General features: G+C 33.3%; 1 protein-coding gene across 1 annotated transcript in view; it reads right to left on the reverse strand.

Moving 5' to 3' along the window:
- The window catches only part of CFAP47 (cilia and flagella associated protein 47), a 480,485-nt gene that overhangs the window by 287,678 nt on the left and 166,419 nt on the right, over window positions 1-26,388 (reverse strand). The window contains 4 exon segments of the mRNA XM_033201412.1: window positions 3,695-3,887; window positions 8,498-8,626; window positions 9,611-9,692; window positions 22,920-23,144. Of these exon segments, the coding sequence (XP_033057303.1) occupies window positions 3,695-3,887; window positions 8,498-8,626; window positions 9,611-9,692; window positions 22,920-23,144 (629 nt within the window).

Consider the following 26,388-nt stretch of genomic DNA (forward strand, 5'->3'; position numbering starts at 1 on the left):
TAATGAAGGTGTTCATAAGGGGTAAGATATACAGAACTAGAGGTGAGGAGGTAGGTCTAAGATAGATTTGGATCTGGGAGGCATTGGAAGAGTAACAAAACCACAAGAGGATATAGATGGCCAAAATGTGGAGGTTTGGAGCAAAGACAGAAGAAGGAAAATATCAATGTGATGAAGGAAAGAGGCCTTGAACAGAGAATGCTAAGGAGGGTCTTGAGAGCCACAAAGAAAACCAAAATGTTTTAGCTAGCATACAAGGGTGAGACAGGAAATCTGAGGAAAGATGGTGTCTGTATATCAGAGAGTAGAGGAAATGCCTCCCTTTGAATGTGAACAACTCTAATGCTCAAAAAGCTTGTCATTTTTAAGCAGAAGCCACAGTGAGCAGTATCTTCTGGAAACACTCATAGTTAAAATCTAAGTGTTTATTCCTGAATGGTCAAGGGAAAAGAAATAAATAGAGATTGAAGGATAGGTGAAAGGCACATAAAGGAAGATAGTGAAAAGAAAAGAGAAATAAGAAAAAGGTAACATAGAAATAAGAATCCTAGGTAAACAGGAAGACTGAGGAAAGTAATTTGGGAAAAAGAAAGAATGTTATTTATATATTGTAATAAATGAAGGAAAATAGTAACAGAGGAGAAGAAAGAATGTATAAGATGAGCAGAACAAAGCCAAGACAAGAGTGCACATTAGCACATCAACACAAAATAAGTCTGTATACAATACTATTTACAGGTTAATTATATCCTCAAGGGAAAAAGTATAATATTTGATACAATAATAAGGTATTGGCTTGTCTCTGTTCCTGTCAGATGTTCAGCTTTTCAACTAGTTTTAAATACTTGAACATCTTTTCAACTTCTTTTGGCTTTATCTATATAACCATCCATTTAGCCATTGATCTATTTAAGAGATATTTATTCAGCACCTTCAATGTGCTCACACAGTATTTAAAGCTTGGTGCGGAACTTACAGATATTCGCTATATTAATATTTTAGAAAACAGGAGCTGTATCTAACATTATTAAAGACTTGAAATTTAGATCAATGATTACCTAAAACACACAAATAATTTTACATAAATTGCAATGTACTGAAGTTTATGAATTTTCTGAAGGACTTTTATACTGTACAGGTCATCAGAGCAATGGATTCAGATTTATTAGACATATTGCTTAATGAGTCTAACAATGAAATTGTTATTTTTTGCTTTAAAAAAATGTATTACTAAACTATTTTTAAATAGACAGTTTTTTAAAGCATTTTTAGGTTTGCAGCAAAATGAATCAGAAGTTACAGAGAGTTACCACACACACAATCCTCCCCCACCATCAACCTTTTGCACTGCAGTGGTGCATTTACTACAATTGATGGACCTGCACTAACAAATCATTATCACCCAAAGTTCACAGTTTACATCAGGACCCACTCTTAATATTATACAGTCTATGGGTTTTAACAAATGTATAATGACATGTATTCACAATTATAGTATCAAACAGAGTAGTTTCACTACCTTAAACGTCCTGTGTACACTACCTGTTCATTACTCCTTCCCCACTAACCCCTAGTATCCACCGATCTTTTTCCTGTCTCTATGGTTTTACATTTTCCAGAAAGTCATATAGTTGAAACCACACAGTATGTAGCCTTTTCAAATTGGCTCCTTTTACCTAGTAATACATCTGTAAGTTTTCTCCATGTCTTTTCATGACTTGATAGCTCACTTCATTTTACTGCTGAATAATACATTGTTCTTTGATGGAGGGAGTTGACCTCTTTTTTGCCTTCTGCCATGTGAGGACATAGTGTTCCTCTTGTTTGGAGTGTGCATCGTCTAGGCACCATCTTGGAAACAGAGAGCAGCCCTTATCAGACATAGAACCTGCCTGTATCTTAATCTTGGATTTCTCAGCCTTTAGATCTGTGAGAGATAAATTTCTATTCTTTATAAATTTCCCAGTCTATGGTATTCTGTTATACCAGGACAAAGCTAAGACAGTATGTGTCTGTTATTTTGTTAGGCACAGTTCTAGGCTCTGGGAATAAATGAGACAAGATTGTTCCTTGGCTAATTAAGAAGGTCACATTCCTAATTAGCCACGGAACAATATTGTCTAATTTATTCAGAAGGTCACGTTCTACTGGACGACACAGATGATAAACAAATACATTTATGTTTACAATTACATTTATATTTAAAAAGTGCTATTGAGAATAAAAATAGAGCAGGAAAGAGTAGGACTGAAGGATGTGCTGTTTTAGAGAAGATACTGATAAACCTTCTCAGATAAGGTGACATTTAATCAATGACTTGAATGAAAAGAGAAAGGAAACCATGAAGATATCTGGTAAAATAATGCTCTAGTCAAAGGGAACAGGAAGCACACAGGCTTTGTAAAGGCATTGGACTCGGTGTGTCAAAAAACAGCAAAGAGGTAAATGCCTATTATATATTATTTGAAAAAATGAAGCAAAATCTTTGAATTAACTTGCATAGGCCACTGTGTTGGTAAAATTAGAACCATAATACTTTTATAACAAATTAACATGCTAATTTTTAATACATGCACATATTTTATGACACGCTGGTCAAAGTGTTACTCTACAATAATCAAACCAATTTTTATGTGTTTTTGTGTAGTTCACCTTAGCATTATTTATTTGTACTTTGTTTTTTGTATTTTAATGAGGCAAATACATTTTTATAAGATATAATTTTGATATTTTCAGCATGTCAATTAGAAGGTAATACAGTACTCTACGTTTGCCGTTCTCAAATACCACATATCGATATATCTTTTTCATTCTTGGTGTTTTCTTGAATGTTTTCTAAAATAACTCCTTCAATTTAAGGGCAATCAGAATTCAAAGTCTCATTTTTAAACTGAACTCTTAATCTTCCCCTTACTTGTAAAGTTTGAATTAATTCTGCACATGGGATATTAAAAAGTTATTTCATGTTAAAAAACAGTCTACTCTAAACACAACAGGTTTGTATGTACTTGGAAGAAAGGAGTTGAATTGAAGCTAAAGGAACAATGACCGTGCATACTGTTCCTACTACTGTCTGTGAACACCAACATGTCTCAGCACCACACTATATAATTTACAAGAGGCTTATGACTCAGTTAAAAACAACTGCATTTTAAGGACAGTTCTGTTAGAATGCAAATTCATTTTAAACACAAGGATGTAAAATGTCTTTCTAATTTCATTGCGAAATGCCTAATATGACCTACCCTCCAAAGAATTCATGAAGCATTATTACTCTTAGTGATTTCCAACATGATCCTCATATGACATGTGAGATGTTTTCTAGAAGATTTTACTTTATCTCAACTAGTTATGTACTAAGTTTGAGCAGTGTCACCTATATATTTAATACGCTATACAGTTGAAAATGTCAGCAGTGATTAAGGCTTTCATTTCTAGGAGTTCCTCCATATGCTTTTAAAATCAGTTATTCTTCAAAATAAGTTAAAGAAGCATCTTTTATTATTTCCATTTTACATGTGGGGAAACATATCTTGAAGATGTTAAGGAGGCATCATTTTTGTAGAACAGAAAGTAAATGTTGGAGACGGGTCTAGAATCCATGGATTCTGAGTGGATTATGTGTCCATGGCTCCTTCTCCACCATCACACTACAATTTGCAATAATTTGTTTAAAGAAAAAATCACTTCTCACCTTTGTGACAGTTTTTCCATATCACATGTCGAGTATTCTCATAATTTACATTCATCCAACTAAGCAAAATTCTTTCAGAATCAGAATATATGTTGCTGGATGCAAAACAAGGATTGACTTTTGCTGTATTTTGCACATAGTTGGGGGGCATATTATTGCTGCAGTATGGTACTACACGGGATAGAACAAAAACCTGAAATTGAGATAACTTTTATTAGATACAAATGGAAAAATAGCAAATAAAAATTTGAAGAGAAAATTTTAAAAAACATGACAGGAGATAAAGGTAAATGGATTCAATTAGAAGTAAAAGAGTAGAACAGATGTGTCCCAATAATGCTCATTTTAAATGGACAACTTTTTGCTTCTGTGGTATTTAGTCTTTAAAGCACTACACTGTATAATTTACAAGAGGCTTATTGTACGTTTAAAACATAACCGCACTTAAGAACATTTCGGTTAGGAGGTAAATTCATTTAAAACACAAGAGTGTAGGATGCCTTTCTTATTTCCTTACCAGATGATGCAGCTTAGAAAAATAAGCCAAAGTAAAAGTAAGTAAGTTACCAAGTCAAAAATTATTTTCTTACATTTATTTAAGAGGCCTGTTTTAAGATGATAAAAGTGTACAAAATTTGTCATTTGACATGTTGTTACCCTATAACTTAAAGTGTGGTATATTTACATCATATCACCATTCACTACATGTACACCCCATGTTTTATTAGGTAGCAATGCAACTGAATTTAAAAATAATTTTAGCAATAGTAAGATGAAGTAAAGACCTCTGTGTCTGTCAGTAAAGCACTATAATACAGAGCTACTCAAAGTGACACTCTACTAACCACTGTCTACAAGTTCTAGATGAGATGAACAGTTTGTGATCTGCTACCTCACTATATACATCTCAAGAGTTTCCGAATGGAACATTGGTTCACATTAGAGTACACAGTGTAAGTTCAGCTCCTTGATTTATCCCAAACCTTTAATAGACAGTTTTCCAATGGTATGGGTATGAATACAACAATTTGAGTCATATGTGCTATAAAGATACTCTTGATACCCTGCTCATATCTCCTTAGTTCCACCTTTACATTCTGAAGTTTGCTTATTATGAAAACCTGTAAGTCTCTGCTTGAGGGATTTTTTTTTTCTTTCTTTCTGGCATATGAGAGCATACTCAGCTCACAGAGGGCAAGGCAGGAGTGCCAGAAAATAATGACCCCAGCAATGGCCCCTTACCAAAGACAGGGAATTGGTAGTTAATTACTCCAGATTCCTCACCAGTCAGTTGAGATAAATCTGAGACATGTTCTAAAATGTATCCTATTGGTTCCCAGTGGCACTAAGCTTCAGTTGTCCACAGTGAAACCCGATTGAAACCACAACTGTTACTGACTTCATTATATGATCTGCTTTAATTTCCTCCTCTACTACTGATGCTTCCTGGGAGCACTTCTGAAATAAACGATTTGCACTCAAAATACTTGTCTCAGCATCTGCTTTTAGGGGAATCTAACCTGAGATAAGTACTCTTACAGTCAAGTACATGTTAATAATAAATGAAAAAAAGTGTTCTCTTTCTAAGTAGTTCATAGTTATGCCATGCAGTCTTTCAAATAACTACAGTATACAAATTATTAAAATACATATGAGCATCCAAAACTGTTCTTTTCTTTGCCACTATAAGAAGTACTTTAAAATGTGATCAAAAAAATCCATTTCTGAATGCTAGCTATTTATCTAGCATATGTGAATTGCATCATTTTAGCATTTTGTATAGAAGTTTAATGGAACTGCCTTCTTTCTTTCTGGCAGTTTTGTGGTCTAGAAATACTACATTTCAAATCTCACATATTATAAAAATGCAATTTAAAGCCTTTGAAAAGGACCCCCATCAATTTCTGTTTATTTCTGGGAGATGCCAAATGATAAATTACTTGAGTACAGCTGATGAGATATATGTTTGCGACTAATGACCTGAACTGGCTCAGGATTCATCTGTCATCTGTCACTTCTACTCTGCAAATAAGACAAGATCTGCAAGTGACCCTTGACTAAAAATACAGATTTAAAGATGGACCCATACGGAGCACGGTTGTAACCTTCAGTATTGGAAGAGGCATTACACTGAGTGCTTAATTCGACAGCAGTGTTTCTGAAATTACCGGTGGTAAAAAACTTATTAATTTTCTCTTTACCACAGAATGACAGTTTTGTAAAATACTCTGAAAATAAATTGCTAGAAAAATAAAATGAAGAATTAAAATGCACACACAGTACAGGACTCCATCACTTGCAAATCCAAATACACCTGGGGCAGTAAGTGTTACTATTGATCCATTAACATGCAAACCACACCAAGCATGAGTTGAAGGAATGGAGTAAGAATTACAGAATGTGTTGTAACACATTCTCACAATGCAAGAATGTGTTGTGAGCTGTGCCAGCTAAGATGAAATTTGGGTAAATCATATTTCGTGATCCATATTCAGGAAATTCTTTCATGCCCTCAGAAAACATTGTTTCAAATCATCTTTCATTTTTGTTAAATATTTTATTCAAGAAATGTAATAGCACCCTTTAAAGTCAATACATTGGCCACAAAATAGAACATAGTCCTGGGCTATCCCACTAAGTCACTATGGGACATTTAAAAGACTTCAAAACAACAATGACAAAACTACTACTAATAGTATACACTTACATATATTGAGTGCTATCCTACCCCTATCATATGCCCTTTCAGGTTCACATGAACTTTGCTATTATATTTGGCTTATTGTTTATTAATGACAACTTTTTAAATTATGTGTTCTTTTAACCCATTGGCTTAGAAAACATAATTTTCATTTTTACTTGTCCATAAAAATCTCTGGATTTTTGAGACTAACGAGATATTTGGATTTGTTCTGAAGAATCCTCTTGACTAGGCTTATGTTGACCCAAAGAAAAGAATCAATTGCCAGTTTATGTATGATCTTTCCTTTAGATTTAGAGATACCTGATGGTTTAATGCTTATTTGGAGTCTCTTTAAACCTCGTTAACTAAAGAAATGTATAGCAATACATTTATAGGACATTCAAGTTACTTGAGAATCCAGATGAGGATAGTGTACCAGATCAAGCACTCATACCTCATTGTCAGTGTTTTGTATTGAGTAATGAGAAATTGCTCATTACTCTGAGGTTGCCGCAGGACTAGAAAGTTGAAAAGATTGCTCAGACTTGAAGGTTTTCCTGTATTGAAATGGCGCTTGCCCACCATATTCCACTTCTTGTAACCACTTCTGACATGAGTGTGAAGTGAGTGGGACACTGGAAGCTATGCTTTGAGTCTCAAGCTCTTGGGTTCACTGTTGGTGTGCATTCTGTGTTATAACTATCTTTTGTACTTCCTTAAAACTAAGTTAACATGTTGCTATGTAAAATCTACTGTGTTTCACAGTTTTGATTATCAAACCAAACCCAAGACCATGCTTCTGGTGAAACAGAGTAGGCCCTATATGGCTAACAGTGCAAAAAATCATATTTCCAGCATTAACAACCAGTCACCAAATGAAATGAATTTTCCCACAAGAATTCTCTTCTTACATTCAGTAAGAAAGATAGTTCAGGTTGATGGTGAAAAAGAGGAGGACAGGAGGAGCAAGTCAGGAATTACGCAGAAGAAGGAACTCTCCAGAGGGAGATCTGGGTGGCTGACTCCAAAGGAGACTTCCGACTGTCAGGTGGTAGCATGAAGGCTTTGGACTCCTGGGCCGCAGCAGAGAACAACAAGGAAGAAATAAGCATTACCTGCATCAAATTGTTGCATATGGCCAAATTCATGTGATCTTGAAAGAAAGCGTGTGTGCCTGTGAGCCTCAGTTTCTCATTGCTAAACTGATGATTTCAGTTGTGAGGAATTAATATTAAAAAATTTATTGACAGGGTCTTACACATACTACTCACTATTCAGATCTTAATTTTGCCCTTTCGTTTGAGTCGCTAATTCCTTATTCTATTCAATTCCTCCTCTGTTCTAACTCTCAGTCTTACAGCTCACCCATCTGGGGTTGCAAAGTGTGAAGACAGAACAAAAGCCTCCACTGGTCCTCATGGACAAGACCTATAGTGCTATATTTGAAAACCTAGGGAATTATTCATGGACTGAAACCAGGACTTGTTTATGCAATAAGGGTATAGAGTATAGAGGTATAATTTATGCTATGTTAATATACCCACAAATGCAATTTGGCAGGAAGTAAGTTCGAGAATTTCATAAAAACCTGCTTTTGCCTACAGTTCTATGAATCTTAGTGAATATAATTTTATAGCAAGAGACTACTGTGTATTAGATGTAGAGACAATAATTTTCACCAGTACTCATTCGTTAATTCTCCCTTTTAGTACTAGAATATTCCTGTAGCTACTCATTCCAGAGAGTGTATTTCTCAACTTTTTTTGCAGTTAGATGTGACTATGTGACTGAATTTTGCCTAATGGAATCTGAAATGAAAAAGACATATTTTTTCAGGTCACATCCTTAAAAGGTAACTCCTTGCCTCCAGTACTCCTTTACCTGCTCTTCCTTCTTCAGAGAAATCAGACCCATAAATGAAAGTACCGAGGAGGAAAGAGATACTCCAGAAGCTTTGACCCTCTCATATCTCAGCAGTTCCATGAGAAAGCAATAAAAAAAAATCTCTCATTTAAGGCACTGTGGTTTTGAAGCTTTCATAGCAGCATTGTCTATACTTTAAGTAATATATGATTTATATTAATCAACAGAGAAGCAGCAAGCAATAGTGGAAATATTACCTTGTATGTCTGTAGAAATACATCTGTCCATGCCCGTTTACTCCAGGTTTCAAATTTAGACATTTCTATAACAATAGAACATTTTTTCTTAGGTGTACTGGAACTCTCGGGCATCGTATTAGTGGAAGACTTTAAGAAATAAAATAGTACAACATTAATTAAAATTTAAGGCAAATTAGCATACGAGTTTTTTTTTTTTTTTTCAAAACATGTGAATGCCTTTTCTGTACTTTAATCAAGAGCTCTAATTCTCCATGTGCCAATAATATAAAATATCACAGGTAACTTTATGGAGCACACAGTCTCTTATTTAGGTCATAGATTTATTCATTCAATGCACCTACTAGATCATTCTGCAGATAAGTGGCCCAACAAGATACGAAGTTATTCTGATTGCTGAGCCAAGAAAGAATCACATCCTTTGGATAAGGCAACAGGACCTCAGCATAGTGCCAAAGAACAGGCAGGCACCTGGTTCTCTACTCATATCACACGGCAAGCATAGTGAAGAGTTCTACAACCATAGTTGCCTCAAACCTGCAGACTCTTCAAAGACCACTCCCCTCTCAATAGGTTTCCACAAAGTGAACTATATATTGTGAAAAAACTATGTATTACTTGCTTCATTTCTATTTTCCCCTGAAAATGAAGAAGAAAAGTGGCACATGGTGGTGAAATAAAACCAGTCTTTTATTTGGATATATATTCTAGAATATAATTTAGAATTATATTCTAATTTAGAATATAAATTAGAATTATATTCTAATTTAGAATATAAATTAGAATTATATTCTAATTTAGAATATAAACATATATTCTAAAAGTTTAAGAATAAAATTTACATAACCCCACCTTAGTCTTCATTTATAAATTCTCCAAAGTAGTAATTATTTATATATTTAAGAAAGCCATGTAATCATTTTTGCATAGGAACTCCATAGAGATTTTTAGACAAATGTACAAAAACATATGGGTTGTCCAAAAATTAGGATCCTAATAATATTATGTATATAAAACTCAAGGACTCTGAAACAGGATATTCTAACATAGGCCAAATACCAGTACATACAATAATAACTGTGTGGCTTGTTCCAAGAAATTATATTTTCTTACCATAATTTCAATCCACCTTTTATAATCTTCTGGTTCAAGCAAAAATTCTGGCAGGACATGTGAAATACATCCTCCTTGAGCACTAAAATTAAAAAAGAAAAACTCAAATTATAATATAATATACATGTTCTATATATGATTTGCATTGACCATCAGTTAAATACTTCTATAGTCACATTTTTATATATGCTACATTTTATTTTTCAAATTTAAAAGTTATATAATTAGCCAGAGGTGGCAGTGGCTACCGAGTGAAACTTCTCTGCCTTTGGAAAGGGGAGGGAAGAGTGAAAAGAAAGTGTCCTATGGTTTGCGTGCCAGCTCAGCCACAGTGCAATATAACACGGGGTGGAATTCTAGTTTTTTTTAACTCTAGTCCCTTGCTCTGAACAGTACCTCTGGAACTACCTGCGGTCTGGGGGAACTCTAAGCCATAAAGGAAAGATATAGGTCTGGCTGGTTTTGCCAACTGCGAATTGTAACTCGTCAATGCCCAAATACAAATACACATTTAAAAGAATCAAGATGATCCAGGAAAACATGACCTCACCAAACAAACTAAATAAGGCACCAAGGACCATTCCTGGAAAAACAGAGATATGTGACCTTACAGAGACAGAATTCAAGATACTTGTGTTGAGGAAACTCAAAGAAATTCAAGATAACGTGGAGAAGGAATTCAGAATTCTATCAGATAAGTTTAACAAAGAGATTAAAATAATTTAAAAGAATCAAGTAGAAATTCTGGAGTTGAAAAATGCAATTGGCATACTAAAGAATGGATCAGTCTTTTAATAGCAGAATTGATTAAGCAGAAGAAAAACTAAGCTTGAAGACAGTCTATTTAAAAATAGATAGAGGACACAAAAAAAGAAAGAATAAAAACAATGAAGTACACCTACATGATCTAGAGGATGGCTGCAAAAGGGCAAACCTAAGAGTCAGTGGCCTTACAGAGGAGGTAGAGAAAGAGATGGTGGAAGAGAGTTTATTTAAAAGATAATAGCAGAGAACTTCCCAAACCTAGAGAAATATATCAATATCCCAAATAAATATCCAAATATCCAATATCCAAATGAATTTTAGAACACCAAGCAGAGTTAACTCACAGAAGACTACTTCAAGGCATTTAATAATAAAACTCCCAAAGAAGGCTATCTTAACACATTAAACAACCAGTCTCCCAAAGATCAAAAATTTTAAGAAATGATACTAAAGGCAGCAAGAGAAAAGAATAAATAACATATAATGGACCTCCGATATGTCTGGCAGTAGACTTTTTAGTGGAAACATTACAGGCCAGGAGAGAGTGATATGACATATTTAAAGTGCTGAAGAAAAACAACAACAACAACAAAAAACACTTTTACACTAAAATAGAATATCTAGTAAAAGTATACTACAAATACGAAAAAGTAATAAAGACTTTACTAGACCCCTAACAGTAGTTGAGAGATTTCACTGACACAAGACATGCCAACAGGAATACTTCAAACAGAAGGAAAAAGACATTAATAAACCATAAGTAATTATCTGAAGGTACAAAACTCACAGGAAATAGTAAGTACACAAAAAATCCCACTGATTATTACAACACTGTAACTGTAGTGTGTAAACTACTCTTATCTTAAATAAAAAGACCAAATAATTGACCAATCAAAAATAATAACTACAAAGCCATAGACAGTACAGTAAGACAGAAATAGAAACAACAAAAATTAAAAAGTGAGGGGATGAAGTTAAGGTGTAGAGTCTTTATTAGTTTTCTTTTCGCTTGTTTCTTTTTTGTTTGCTTATTTATGAAAACTGTGTTAAGTTGTTATCAGCTTAAAATAATGGGTTATAAGATACTATTTGCAAGCCTCACGGTAACCACAAACCATAAAACATGATGGATACACACACACAAAAAAGCAAGAAACAAAATCACATTACCAGAGAAAATCACCTCATTAAAGTTAAACAGGAAGAAAAGAAAGAAGAAAGAGAAGACAATGAGAAAAGATTTTTAAAAAGGCAGAAGTAAATCCTTACTTATCAATAATAGCATTGAATGTAAATAGATTAAACTATTAAATCAAAATATATAGAGTGGTTGAATGGATGAAAAAAGATCCCATGATCTGTTACCTACAAGAAACACACTTCACCTATAAAGATGCACAAAGACTGAACATAAACGGATGGAAAAAGATATCCCATGCCAATGGAAATGTAAAAAAAAAGCAGGAGTAGCTATACTAGTATCAAAAAAAACTAGATTTCAAAACAAAAACTATAAGAAGAGACAAAGAAAGTCACTATATAATGATAAAAGGGTCAATTAAGCAAGAGGATATAACAATTGTAAATATGTTTGCACCAAACACTGTAACACCCAGATATATAAAGAAAACATTATTAGAAGTAAAGAGTGAGATAGACCAAAAGATAGTAATAGCTGGAGAGTTCAGCCCCACTGCCAACATTTGACACATATTCCAGACAGAAAATGAAGAAACAGCAGACTTCGTCTGCACTATAGACCTAATGGATCTAATAGATATTTACAAAAGTTTTCATCTAATGGCTGTGGAATACCTATTGTTTTCCTCAGCACATGTAGCATTCTCAAGGATAGACCACATGTTATGTCACAAAACAAGTCTTAAAACATTCCAACTTTAAAATTACATCAAGCATCTTCTGACTGCAATGAAATAAAACAAGAAATCAATAAGAAGAGGTATTTGGAAACTACACAAATACATGAAAACTTAAAAATGTGCTCCTGAATGACCAGTGGGACAATGAATAAATTAAGAAGGAAATTGAAAAAATTCTTGAGATAAATGATACTGGAAACACAATATATCAAAACCTATCAAATATACCAAAAGCAGTACTAAGAGGGAAGTTTAGAGCTATAAGTACATACTTCAAAAAGAAGAAGATCTTCACACTAACAACCTAATGTTCCATCTTAAGGAAAGAGAAAAGCAAGAGCAAACCAAATCCCAAATTAATAGAAGAAAATAAATGATCAACATCAGAGCAGAAATACATGAAACTGAAATAAATAAATCAATAAAACAAAGGTTGCTTTTTGACAAGATAAACAAAGTTGACAAACCTTTAGCCAGACTAAGATAAAAAGAAAGAAGATACAATAAATAAAATCAGAGATGATAAAGAAGGCATTACAACTGATACTGCAGAAATTCAAATGATCACAAGTAGCTACTATCACCAATAAATTGGAAAATCTAGAAGAAATGGACAAAGTCCTAGACACATACAATTGACCAAGACTGTATCAGGAAGAAATTCAGAACCTGAACAGACCAATAACAAATAACAAGATCACAGCCGTAATAAAGAGTCACCCAATAAAGAAAAGCCCAGGACCAAATGGCTTTATTGCTGAGTTCTGCCAAACATTTAAAGAAGAACTAATATCAACCCTACTCAAACTATTTTATAAAATAGAGGAGGAGGGAATGCTTCCAAAATAGTTTTATGAGGCCAGTATTACCCTAATGCCAAAACCAAAGAAATATAAAAAAGGAATGCTACAGTCCAATATCCCTGATGAATATTGATGCAGAAATCCTCAACAAAATATTGGCAACCAAATTCAGCAATACAGTAAAAAGATCATTAATCATGACTAGGTGAGATTTATCCCTGTGAGGCAAGAATGGTTTAATGTATGCAATGTATGTAATACAACCAATCAAGTAGAACACATCATCAACAGAATAAAGGACAAAAACTATATGATAAATTCAACCAATACTGAAAAAGTATTTGACAAAATTCAACATCCCTTTAAGATGAAATACTCTCAAAAACTGGATATGGAAGGAATATACCTCAAAAGAATAAAATCCATATATGACAGACCCACAGTTAGTATCACACTGAATGGGGAAAAACTGAAAGCCTTTCCTGTAAAATCTGCAACACAACAAGGATGCCCACTTTCATCAATGTCATTGAACATAGCACAGGAAGTCCTAGCTAGAGCAATTAGACAAAATAAAAAAATAATGAGCATACAAATTAGAATTAAAAATGTCAAATTACCCTTGTTTGCAAATGATATGATCTTATATTTAGAAAAACCTAAAGACTCCACAAAAAAAAACCTATTAGAAATAATAAATTCAGTAAAGTTGCAGGGTGCAAAATCAACATACAAAATTCAATAGCATTTCTATATGCCAACAATGTAAAACCTGAAACAAAAAATTTTTTAAAAAAGGAGCCCCATTTACAACAGCCACAAATAAAATTAAGTACCAAGGAATTAACTTAACTAAAGGAGTAAAAGATCTCTATAAAGAAAACTATAAATCACTGATGAAAGAAGTTGAAGAGGATATCAAAAAATGGAGAACTATTCCATGTTCATGAATTAGAATTATCAGTATTATTAAGATGTCTATTCTACCCAAAGCAATTTACAGATTCAATGCAATTTCTGTCAAAATACAAATGACATTCCACACAGAAAGAGAAACAAAATCCTTACATTTATATGGAACCACAAAAGACCCAGAATAGCCAAAGCTATCTTAAGAAAAAAAAAAAACTGGAGGAATCACTTTACCTGATTTCAAATTATACTTCAGAGCCATAGTAACCAAAACAGTATGTTACTGGTCTAAAAACATATGCATTGACCAATGGAACAGAATACAGAAACCAAAATCAAATGCACACACCTACAATGAACTCATTTTCGACAAAGGTGCCAGGAACATACACTGGGGAAAGGACAGTATTGTCAGTAAATGTTACTGGGAAAACTACATATCCATATGCAGAAGAAAGAAACCAGACATCTGTCTCCCACCACATACAAAAATAAAATCAAAATATAATAAAGGCTTAAAGCTATATCCTCAAACTATGAAACTACTACAAGAAAACTTCAAGGAAACTCTGCATGACATAGGTCTGGGCAAAGATTTCTTGAGTAATATCCCACAACAACAGGCAATTAAAGCATGAATGAATACATGGCTTCTGCACAGTAAAGGAAATAATCAACAAAGAGAATAGACAAATCCCAAATGGGACTAAATATTTGCATACTACCCATCTGTAAAGGGTTAATAACCAGAATATATAAGGAGCTCAAACGACTCCATAGAAAAAGATCTAAAAATCCAATTTTAAAATGGGCATAATATTTGTTTATTTTTAAATTTTTTATATTTATTTTGTTTCTTTTTTTGCCTTCAATCAACTCACACCATTTTTTGTTTTGTTTTTTCATTTTTGTATTTTTCTATTTATCTCACTTCATTTTTTAATGGGCAAAATATTTGAATAGGCATTTATCAAAAGAAAACATACAAATGGCAAATGGCCACATGAAAATGCACTTAACATCATTGATCATCAGATAAATGCAAATCAAAAGTATAAAGAGATGTCATCTCATCCCAGTTAAAATGGCATTTATGCAAAAGACAGGCAGTAACAAATGCTGGTGAGGATATAGTGAAAAAGGAATCTTTGTACACTGTGGTGGGAATGTAAATTAGTACAACCACTCTAAAGAAAATTTTGGAGTTCCCTCAGAAAACTAAAAACAGAGCTACCTCAAAATCCAGCAATCCCCCTACTGGGTATATAGCCAAAAGAAAGGAAATCAATATTTTGAAGAGATCTCTTCACTCCCACATTTGTGCAGGTTTGTTCACAATAGCCAAGATTTGGAAGCCACCATACATCCATCAATAGATGAATAGATAAAGAAAATGTCATACATATACATAAGGGAGTACTCTTCAGCCATCAAAAAAGAAACAGATTCAGTCATTTGCAACAACATGTATTGACCTGGAGGCAATTATATTAAGTAAAACAAGCCAAGCACAGAAAGACCAAAGTCAGATGTTCTCAATTATTTGTGGGATCTAAAAATCAAAACAATTGAAGACATGGAGAGAGAGAATAGAAGGATAGTTACCAGAGGCTGAGAAGGGTAGTCAGGGAGTGAGGGGGAAGTGGGGATAACTAATGGATATGAAAAACCATTATAATTCATGAATAAGGTGTAGTAGTGGATAGCACAATAGGGTGACTCTAGTCAGTAATAATGTAATTTTTCATTTTAAAATAATGATAATATACATAGATAATTTGTAACATAAAGGATAAGGGGATTAATACCCTATCTTCCATGATGAGATTATTACGCATTGCATGCCTGTATCAAAATATCTCATGCACCCACAAAATTTAAAATAAAAAGTAAAAAAATAAATAAAAGTTATATAGCTAATTTTAAAACCTCCCTTAAGTCTAAAATGTGCCTTTGATGTTTTCTTTAGAGAACTTGATAAATGAGAAAGAACTTACTTAGACCTATTATCAGCCACATCAATTCCTACATGGTAACAAAACATACAGAGTTTCATGAATTGGATTTGTAGTCAATGCAGTAATCATTTTATTATTGTTATAATATTATAAAATTGAATAAAACATCTGGAAATGTTTGAATACAATAAAACATCTAACAGAGAGATCACTAGTCATCCAATGTTTATTGAGTGCCCATAACCACAAATGCCTATAGAAAGCTTGTATAAGGTAATTCATTATCTATTTATTTTAAAGAGAATATCCACAAATTGTAGACTTTGATTATGTATTCTTGTAGTAGCATATTTGAAGTAGCAAATATTTATTTATATCATTTAATACATTTTAAAGCCTATGCATGTACATATTTTTATGCATATAATTTACCACATTTATATTTTTATATATACTTTTTTCATTGTCAAATTCATTGAAATAATTTTATCCAAACTCTTCATATGAATATCCATCACCATTAGAGCCACTGCATAGAAATCTAGTACCTTTGTGGCAAATGTTTCCTAATGGAGATTCAGATATTTAGGTCTAACTCAGTTAGTGAACCTAGAACACCACTCACCAATAAACATTTAATGGGAAAGAATCCTACTTCTAGTTCTCAGTTCTGCAAATATCCTCAGAATTCGCAGTCCTGTGATTACAGAGAAGTTGGAAAAAGAAAAAGGAAAATGGAGGCCTAAGATGATTCTGAAAACTCAAACCTTGAAGATGGTGCAGATGACTGAGAAAATAGAAGTGAGGAAGGGAACTCTTCTTGGGTGGAGGCAATGTCCACAGTTCTAGAGTTAAGTGTGACATGGCCCTGGGTCAGTCTAAGATAGTAGAAGAAATCATACTGCCTACATAAAGTTCCTTTGTTGAGAAATAAAACATAATCCTTTCTTTTTGATTTTCACTCAAGTCCTGTCCTCATGCACATTACTTCTGTGAATCTTCATTATAGTCAAATTGGTATAGATTTAAATAAGATCTTATTTTATGTAACACCACTCCTCAGCAAGATAAGCCAACCTACAGCCCATGTAGAAATGCAATGAGATGATATCTCCATTAAGTTGAAATCCTCTAGAGTAAAACAAAACATACAACTCAGAGACATATGAAGAAACTGGAATATTTTCTTGTGCTCAAAGCCAAGACAGAATTTCAGTATGTAAGTGTTCACTTCTATTAAATGTTACTGAGAACTGGAGGAAAATGATCAGGGAACCATTAAAATGGGAGTTTCTTAAGGAGGGAGCCTACGTGATATTTATTTGAGTATTCCAAAGTGTCCACCAGAGAGTAAACCCTAGGTAAAATTGAGGACAAGAAAAAATGTATCTTTTTTTTATTTTAAAGGCTGAGACTGTTATGAAGACTTGTTTTATTCTTTTCATTTTGAATCTACCTCAAGGCCTAACTTCATCAGTGCATAAGACAGTAATTACCTTTATGTCTTGTCAGTAATTTTTATGTCTTGTCAGTAGTTTTAAAAAGAGTTGACTTTCCTAATAGATTTGATTAAACTTTCCACATACTAGGTTTTATATGTGAATATTTTTTCCAAGTTCACATTGGGTGGATCAAAACATAATTAGATGCAATTAGTTACTAAATGCTAAACTTAATCTCCAAAAATTTGTTTCTTAAAAAATTCTAGCTTAATCCCTAAAAATACGTTGCTCATTTATTGCAGAGTAGATATTTCACGTGTACAAAAGTTCTTACCTACTGTATTATCAAATTTACATGGGGAAGGTGATAACATTTATAATTATTTTGTATTTTAATACATATATTTCCATGATGAAACATATGCACATTTCTTGAATTAATGACCCAATTTTACTGTCACTTTCTAAATGTTAAGTAATTTTATCACAGTCAACATATCCTGATAGGTATGTATTTGCAGATAAAGAGCAAATAAATCTGAATGGTGTGGCTTTAATGCCAAAATTATTCTTCCATACCTGCATCCTCACATCATAAAATGTCACAACAGAAATGACCCATGTTAATGTCAACACTACTGGGAGCTGTGCCGAAAAGAATTCTACAAGAACAACACAACGATTGCAAGTACCATAGAGTTTAACAATGCTGTCACAAAGTTGTGTGATTTCCATAATATACATACAATCAGGATTGACTTAATTATGTAAGCCTCCTTCTTTTGTTCACAGTTAATATTTATTATATTTTAAGAGTAAAACTAATTTTCTGAAAAAAATGCATTCAGGTTTCGGACTTATTGAATTAAAGCACTTACCTTATTGAATCAATTATTGAGGACCAAAAGTAGGAAGTGGTAAAATTAAAAGCTATGTGCTTTCTATTATACTCATTAAAATTTAAATAAAGTTTCCATTCTAGCTAATAAATGTGAAGATATAATTGATAAATACTGGCTTTCTGACATTTTTATGTCAACAAGACATTTATTACTCATAAAATGAATTTTTAAAACAAATATTCCATTTTGGTGATAGTGATATCATAAGAATCCGTTTCAGTATGTCACTAGTGGTTACTATATTGGAATAGTTTAAGGAAATATCTAAGCATGTGAAAGCCTTAGACCGTAATTCATTTCATTTAACAACAATAACAATAACAATCTACTATATGTCATATGATTCACATTATATTATTTCTAATACTTTTTTTATTTAAATTTTAAGTTCAGTAGCACGTGTGCAGGTTTGTGATATAGGTAAACTTGTATCATGGGGGTTTGTTGTACAGATTATTCTGCCACTCCAATATTAAGCCTAGCATCCATTAGTTATTTTCCTGATGTAATTCTTCTAACAACCAAGTTAGTTTTGGAATTATCACCTTTACTTTTACATATTGAACTTAGAGCTAAAACAGGTGAAGTAACTTGTGCAAGGTCAAAGGCGTACAGAAGAGTTGGAATATAAGCCTATATCTGCGTGATTCAAAAGCCATGTTCCTTCAACCCAGTTCAGTGCACCCTTCCAGTATTATTTATTGGATTGTTTCTTGAAATATTTTCATTCTTAGATGCAATTCCATTAAATAAGATACCATAATGGTTATGCATAAGAGAGAAGGATATAACATTTTTAATTTTCATTTCCTTTTTTTTTTTATTTTTTGAGATGGAGTTTCACTCTTGTTGCCCAGGCTGGAGTATAGTGGTGCGATCTTGGCTCACTGCAACCTCCGCCTCCTGGGTTCAAGCGATTCTCCTGCCTCAGCCTCTAGAGTAGTTGGGATTACAGGTGCCCACCACAGGGCTCAGCTAATTTTTTGTATTTTTAGTACAGACGGGGTTTCACCATGTTGGCCAGGCTGGTCTCAAACTCCTGACCTCAGGTGATCCACTCGCCCCGGCCTCCCAAAGTGCTGGGATTACATGCGTGAGCCACCGCACCCAGCCCAGGATATAAAATTTTTAAGGATAAAAGTGAAAATCAAAAGTGGAACTAAATTTACATACAAGGGGATATGAGTTGCTTTTTCTAAGTGTATTTATTTTGGTGAATTAACTATTTGTTTAAAAACTCAATGGAATTTAAAAATAAGAGTCATAATAGTTTTTTATTCTTGTGATGGTCTACTTTTTAGTTACAATGTAGGGCAGAAGATGTTGATATTCTGCTTTTGTTTTAGTTTTATACTACACAAATTATAAATTTTTTAAAAATTTATTATTTTCAATGAAAATTAATTACATCATAAAAATGATAACAATTATAAACAAGTGAAATTGTATCAAAAGATGTTAGATATGATATTGGTAAGCTCAAGCTGCCATAAGAAAATACCACAGGATAAGTGGCTTAAATAAGACATTTGTTCTTTCACCATTCTGGATGCTGTAAGTTCAAGATCAAGGGGCCAAAAATTTGGTTTTAGGTGAGGCCTCTTTTCCTGCTTGTAGATGGCCATCTGTCCACTGTGTACTCACATAACATTTTCTCTATGCTGAGAGAGAGAGAGAGAGAGAGAGAGAGATATCTGGCATCTCTTCCTCTTCTTTAAAGGACATCCATCCTATTGGATTAGGGCCCTACATTTAACCTTAATAACATCCTTAAAGGCCTTATCTCCAAATAAAATGACATTGGGGGTTAGGATTTCAACATATGAATTTGGGATAGGGCACAATTCAATCCATACCAGACACAAATGACAAGAAATATATTACTGCAAATATATCCACACAAAATTTATTATAAAATATAACATCCAATTACATAATACTTCTTCATAATATAATACATATGGTATTGCTATGGTCTAAATTATACCCCTCCACAAAGTTCACATGTTGAAACTCTAAATTTCAGTACCTCAGATGTGACTGTATTTGGAGTTAGGGTCTTTAAAAAGATAACTAATGTAAAATGATGTAATTAGAGTGGTACCATATCCAGTTTGGCTTATGTCTTTACAAGAAGATGAAATTTGAATACACAGGAAGACACCAGGGACACAGGTACACAGAGGAAAAACTATGTGAGGATACAGCAAGAAGAGGTTATCTGCCAGCAAACAGGGAAGCCTCAAAAGAAACCAACCCTGATAATATCTTGATCTTGGACTTCTAGCTTCCAGAACTCGGAGAAAAAAAATTTACGTTGTTTGCTCCAACTTGACCCTCTCATTTGTTACACTCTCCTTCCTGGAATGCAATGTTTTCACCCTTTCTTTTACCACTTTTTATATTTCACAGCATTTTCTTCATTCTTATATAAATGTCCCGTGAAACAATGTCCACGTTATACTCCTTATACCACACAAATTCAAAAGGTAAATCTCTGTGAAAGAAAATGTTAAAAAATAAATATTTAATGAACATTGGCCTCATTCCAAGTTCCCAGTGATCCTGGGTGTTAGAAATTCCAGATGAATGAGATGCAGTTTCTGCCCTTATGATGCTCACAGATTGTGGGATTCACTGACTCAGGGATAAGTCAGTGGAGTTGAAAGTGATCTACAAAATTCCACATAGCTGTGTTATTTCCTTAACTGATAAAACTGTTCTCATTCTCCCAACTAGATTGAGTGGAGAAGGATACAGAGAAAATGCAAAATTGCATCTCCATGTATCTTTAGGTCTTCTACCCAAAGAATCTCTTTACAGAAATTCTGTTATTTGTGATTAACAGTCAAAATTTCACCCCCACCTATCCATGCCAGAGGGCATCTGAGAAAAGGTAGACTCATTGTCAAATAAATACCGTTTTAACTGCAGGTTTTTTTACTTTCATGATTATCTTCTAAAGCCGTGCATCTAATATTTATATTTTTCATTTGATATTTTATGTAGAAGGCTTCCTCAAATTGTGTAAGAACTCTCAGAACTAGGATAATCTATGTTGGATGGGCTTACATGAGATAGGGAGAGGGACTCCTATATTTGTACATGAAGGTCAGTGACTGCATTTCTGGATACTTGTTCTTTTTTTGCTGTGCCTCCTCTCCACCTGAAATGTCTGTGTCATGTGGGCATATGCTGCTGATGTCTGAGACAAGGATCTTCTGTCTCTGCCCTTAGGCCCGTCAAGGACCCAAGATGTCTCCTATAACTGACTCAGCCACTCCCTAGTCCTCATATTTTGTCATTCCTATTGCGGCATCAGGGCCAGCCAACTGACACTCTTCTGTGTCTCCAGTGGGGTCCCTCTAACATCCCAACACAGAAACCGCCATGACAAGCTGCCTGGATCTTGATTCAGTCACCTTAAGTGATTTAGAAACCTCTAGCTACCTTGTAATCCACAAGGAACCAAGCCAATTTTGCCTTATTACCATGATATTGAGAACCTGAGAAATGAAAGAAAATATTTTGTTAAGTAACATGTCAACGTTTTAATACATAGTATCACCAGGGACTCAAAAATCCTGATTTGGAAACAAAAAACTGAATGTCAAATCTTTAATTTGTATTCCTGCTGTAAAAGTATTCTTCTTGCCCTCCATCTCTATTCCTGCTAGGACAGATGAACATCTCCGAGCAACTATGGAGCAGATTCCGTAAACAAAGAAGCAAAAGAGAAAATCACAATAATATACCTAAAAATATATTAATTATATTACATAATTACAGGTAATAAATGCCATTTTAATTGTATAGGAGCATGGAAGAGGGAGTAATAACATGTTCAACTCAATGCTAAATAAATTACCGCCTATGGATGTGGGATGTTTCAGTGTACAAGGATGTTGCAAGTGCAGGCTAAAGAAACAATGTAAATTCACCAGTCTTCGTCTCAGAATGTAAATAAATGTACATTGTTTTTCCATTTCTTGGTGACTTGCCATTTAATTTTTGCAGAGGAACACAGATATTATGATGACAATTATTTTTCCTATATTTTACATCAACCATTTAAAATTCCTTTTGCCTGCCGACTACTTTAATATTAAAAGACTTTACATATGCAGACTAAAAGTCCACAGTACCCATAAATTGAGATGATACTAATAATAGTCTAAGAAATAAGCTTGTTGGTTTCATCTCTTTTTAGCTAAATGGATTTATATATTTGCTGTAGACCAGGATTTTCAAAATGAGGTAATGTATCAGAAATATCAGCATCACCTTGAAACTTGTTATAAATGAAAATTAACTTTGAAAAACTCAGTGGGTAAGGATCAGTAAACTGCTGTTTTAACAGGCCCTCTCAGTGATTTTGATGCATGATAAAGTATAAGAATGATTGCCTTAGATTAAAAATCCAATATATCATAAAATGCTTATTGGCTATTAAGAATTACATATTTTTCAAAATGTGTGAGATATATATACTTTACCATACATATATATATGTGTGTGTGTGTGTGTATTTATATACATATATATTTGGTCAAGAAGAAAAATAATATCAAATTCTATCTATCTGCTCATTTATCTAACTATCCAAGCCAGAGTTACAGGCTTATATGAGCACATCCAGGCACTTACCTGAGAAAGTCCAGAAGTGAAGAATGTTGCAAATGAAGTTGAATTACCCTTTTTTCATGGTTATCTACGGGTAAAGATTGACTTGAATTAATTCCAGGTGGCATTTTTCCACTCAAATGGAGCAGCACATCATAAATAGTCTTATTAAATTTGGAAAAGTCATTCTGTCTGGAAAACTTTTGGGGTGGCGAGGTTGATGAGTAGAGTTGCATTTTATATACATCCCTATGAGAAAAAGACTTTAAATTAAAAACAGTCTCAAAATATTACACTATGGGGGAAAAATGTTCAATTCAATAACTAAATAAAATTCTATTAAATCAACTAAGTAAGAAACTCCATAATACACTTCACTAGGCTACCATTTGTTGGTCAAAAAAAGATTTGTTAAATATTATCATAGATTTCCAGTATCTCATCTAAACACACATAATTATCTAATGCTATAACTGTCAAATCTGAAGTATTAGATTATGAATAGATTGGATCTTGAGAAATAGAATACAGATTGAATTTAAACCCATCACCTACTAGCTGAGTGAGTATGGCAAGCTACCTAAACTCACAGAGCTCAATTTTGCATGATACAAATTGGAGATAATAAGGTCTATAATAGTTTCCAAGATAGATTTCAAATGTTTATCACATATGTATATACAAAAATATATACACACATTTTCTCAGTATTTGTATTTTAATGCTTAGAAGGGCACATCCTGCACATTGGCTTAATAAGCAGGGATTTTCATTTTAAAGATAAAGCCCACAGATAATATATATTCTTCTGTTCTTTAAATAAGATACTGCAATCTCTAATTCCTAGTAATTCTGCACAAGGTTGTGATGCATACTGACTTTTAATGAAGTTAAAAATTACCACTATTCTTGCTGTCTATAATTTATTAAATATCTCACACCACATTGTCTAATTGTTAGCAATGAGAGTAACAGATGTATCACTTGCTTAGATTGACAAATAAAGTATCCGAGGCCGTTTTGAATGGCAGTTACCCACTTTGGTAGATAGGAAGTTCATACAGAAGAAAATGCATTCCACTGGGCAAGAAATAGACTACCACTGCTCAAAACATGGCTCTTCCACTTATTGCATGACATTATAAAAGTTACTTGACTTTTCTGTTCCTTAGTTTCCTCATAAGTAATGGATATGATAGAGCTAGTGTATCCTGAAGTCACCAGCAAAGAAACAAATATTTTATGGAGAAAATTAACACCACTATTGGCCAAGATTAATGCAAATGAAAAGGAACAATAAGCAATAAAAATAGACACTCAGGGATCCCAGGTATTATAGTTGTAAGACACAGGGTTGTTTTTGTTTTTTTGATACAGCAGTTTTATTGTGCTGGGGGATCCCTCTGCCTCTGGTCAGTTTGGACTCTCCAAAGCCCAAAGGCTGGATTGGCTAAGTCACCCAAACAGCAGAGATGGTAGCCGGCCCCTCCACCCAGGAGTTCTGTCCAAGGTAGGTGCAACATTGCTACCATTTGCTAGCTAGAATTCCAAGCCAGTGGGTCCTTTCCTGTCAGGTGCTGTGGAAGGGGGGTCTGCAGACTGTCACTACTTCACACGTTGGATTCAGCTCCTCTCCTCGGGATATGTATGGGTGTCTAACCTCCCACTTTGCCAGAGTTTCAGTTGCTTTTGCTGGGAGGACTGGAAAGCCAGAGTATCTAAAGCTTCTAGGTCTCCACACATGCTTGAGCGGCTGCTGTGCTGAGACCCCACAGAGCTCAGTGAAGACACAGGTTTTAAACTAACCATATGTACTATGTTCAAAATTGGTAACTTTGTCATGGAACAATAAACTATATAAAATGTGACTAATGGAGCATTCACAAATAAAAATCGGAATAAATAAAATTAAGAAAGCAATGGATGAGCTTAACAGTAGATTAAATCAAATAAAAACAAAATTACTGCAATGAAATATAGGTCATAGAATAGCATTCATACTGCAACATTTGAGAAAATAAAAATCATCCTACCTGCAAGACTAAAGATGCAAAATAAAGAACAATAATGTTGATAAACATATAGGCAAATATGAACTGATTAAAAACAATAATTAAGCAAAAGTAATACTATTAAACATTATTAAATTATTGTTTAATAACTCCATATTTGCCTATATATAGTTTAACTATATTCCTTTTGCTCTTACATATATATTACCATGTTAAAGGATTTTGTTGATTTTTCAATTGTGAGAATCCCCTACTTTGGAGATTGAAGATATTCAAAAGGCTCACTCATCACATCACTATCACCAGCAAACATGCAGTAAAATGATTAACAAATAAAACTTTTAAAAATAAGAATTGTAGAATATCTCATTATTGTTATACTAGTGTGCAAAAGGAAGAATTCAAAGAACACAACTAGAATGAATTATTATACCCATTTTCATTTTAATACTTAGCTTGAATCTAAAGTCAAGTTTCTATGACTTTATTGGACACTGTTGACAGTATGAATGGGCAGGATGCCCAGAAATGGAGGTGACACTTCATTTTAATACTATTTAATACTATTAAATTTATCAGTGAGCTTGCCAGCAGCTCAAAGCTGCAGAGAATAGCATGCTATGCTATATATATATGTGTATATATACATACATATATAAGTATATATGTAATAATATATATACATACATATATAAGTATATGTGTAATATATATACACACATATATAAGTATATGTGTAATATATATACACACATATAAGTATATGTGTATATATATACACACATATATAAGTATATGTGTAATATATATACACACATATAAGTATATGTGTAATATATATACATACATATATAAGTATATGTGTATATATATACATACATATATAAGTATATGTGTAATATATATACATACATATATAAGTACATATGCACACATATATGTGTATACATACATATATGTACACATACATGTATAGAGATTGTATACACGTATGTATACATATATGTATACTATATATGTATGTATGCACATATATGTGTGTGTGTGTGTGTGTGTGTGTGTCAAATGTTCCTGAATCAAGCTGGGTAAACATCCTGCAAAGAAAGGTGAAATATTATTAATAAAACATAATTTGGAAATGTGCTTTCTTGAAAATGATGAGTTTTAAACGGACTCTCTACTGCCAAATACACGCGTTGGTGAATATGATTAATGAAATTAGAAATACATAACAACATTAATATAATCCTAATTAAATTTTTTAATAATAGCTAAGATTTACTGAAGACTTACTAGGTCCTAAAGTCTGCTCTGACATGCATTAAATATATTATCTCATAAATGTTACAGCAACTGTTTTGGTTAGGTATTACTATTATCTCCTTTTTTACAGATGAGAAAATGGAGGCATAGAGGAAATATTTTCCTCATTTCAGATCCTCTTGTTATGAAAGATAAAACATTCTACTGGATGGATTTGA

Source organism: Trachypithecus francoisi, unplaced genomic scaffold (genome assembly GCF_009764315.1).
Source record: "Trachypithecus francoisi isolate TF-2019V2 unplaced genomic scaffold, Tfra_2.0 Lachesis_group6, whole genome shotgun sequence".
NCBI classification, from domain to species: Eukaryota; Metazoa; Chordata; class Mammalia; order Primates; family Cercopithecidae; genus Trachypithecus; species Trachypithecus francoisi.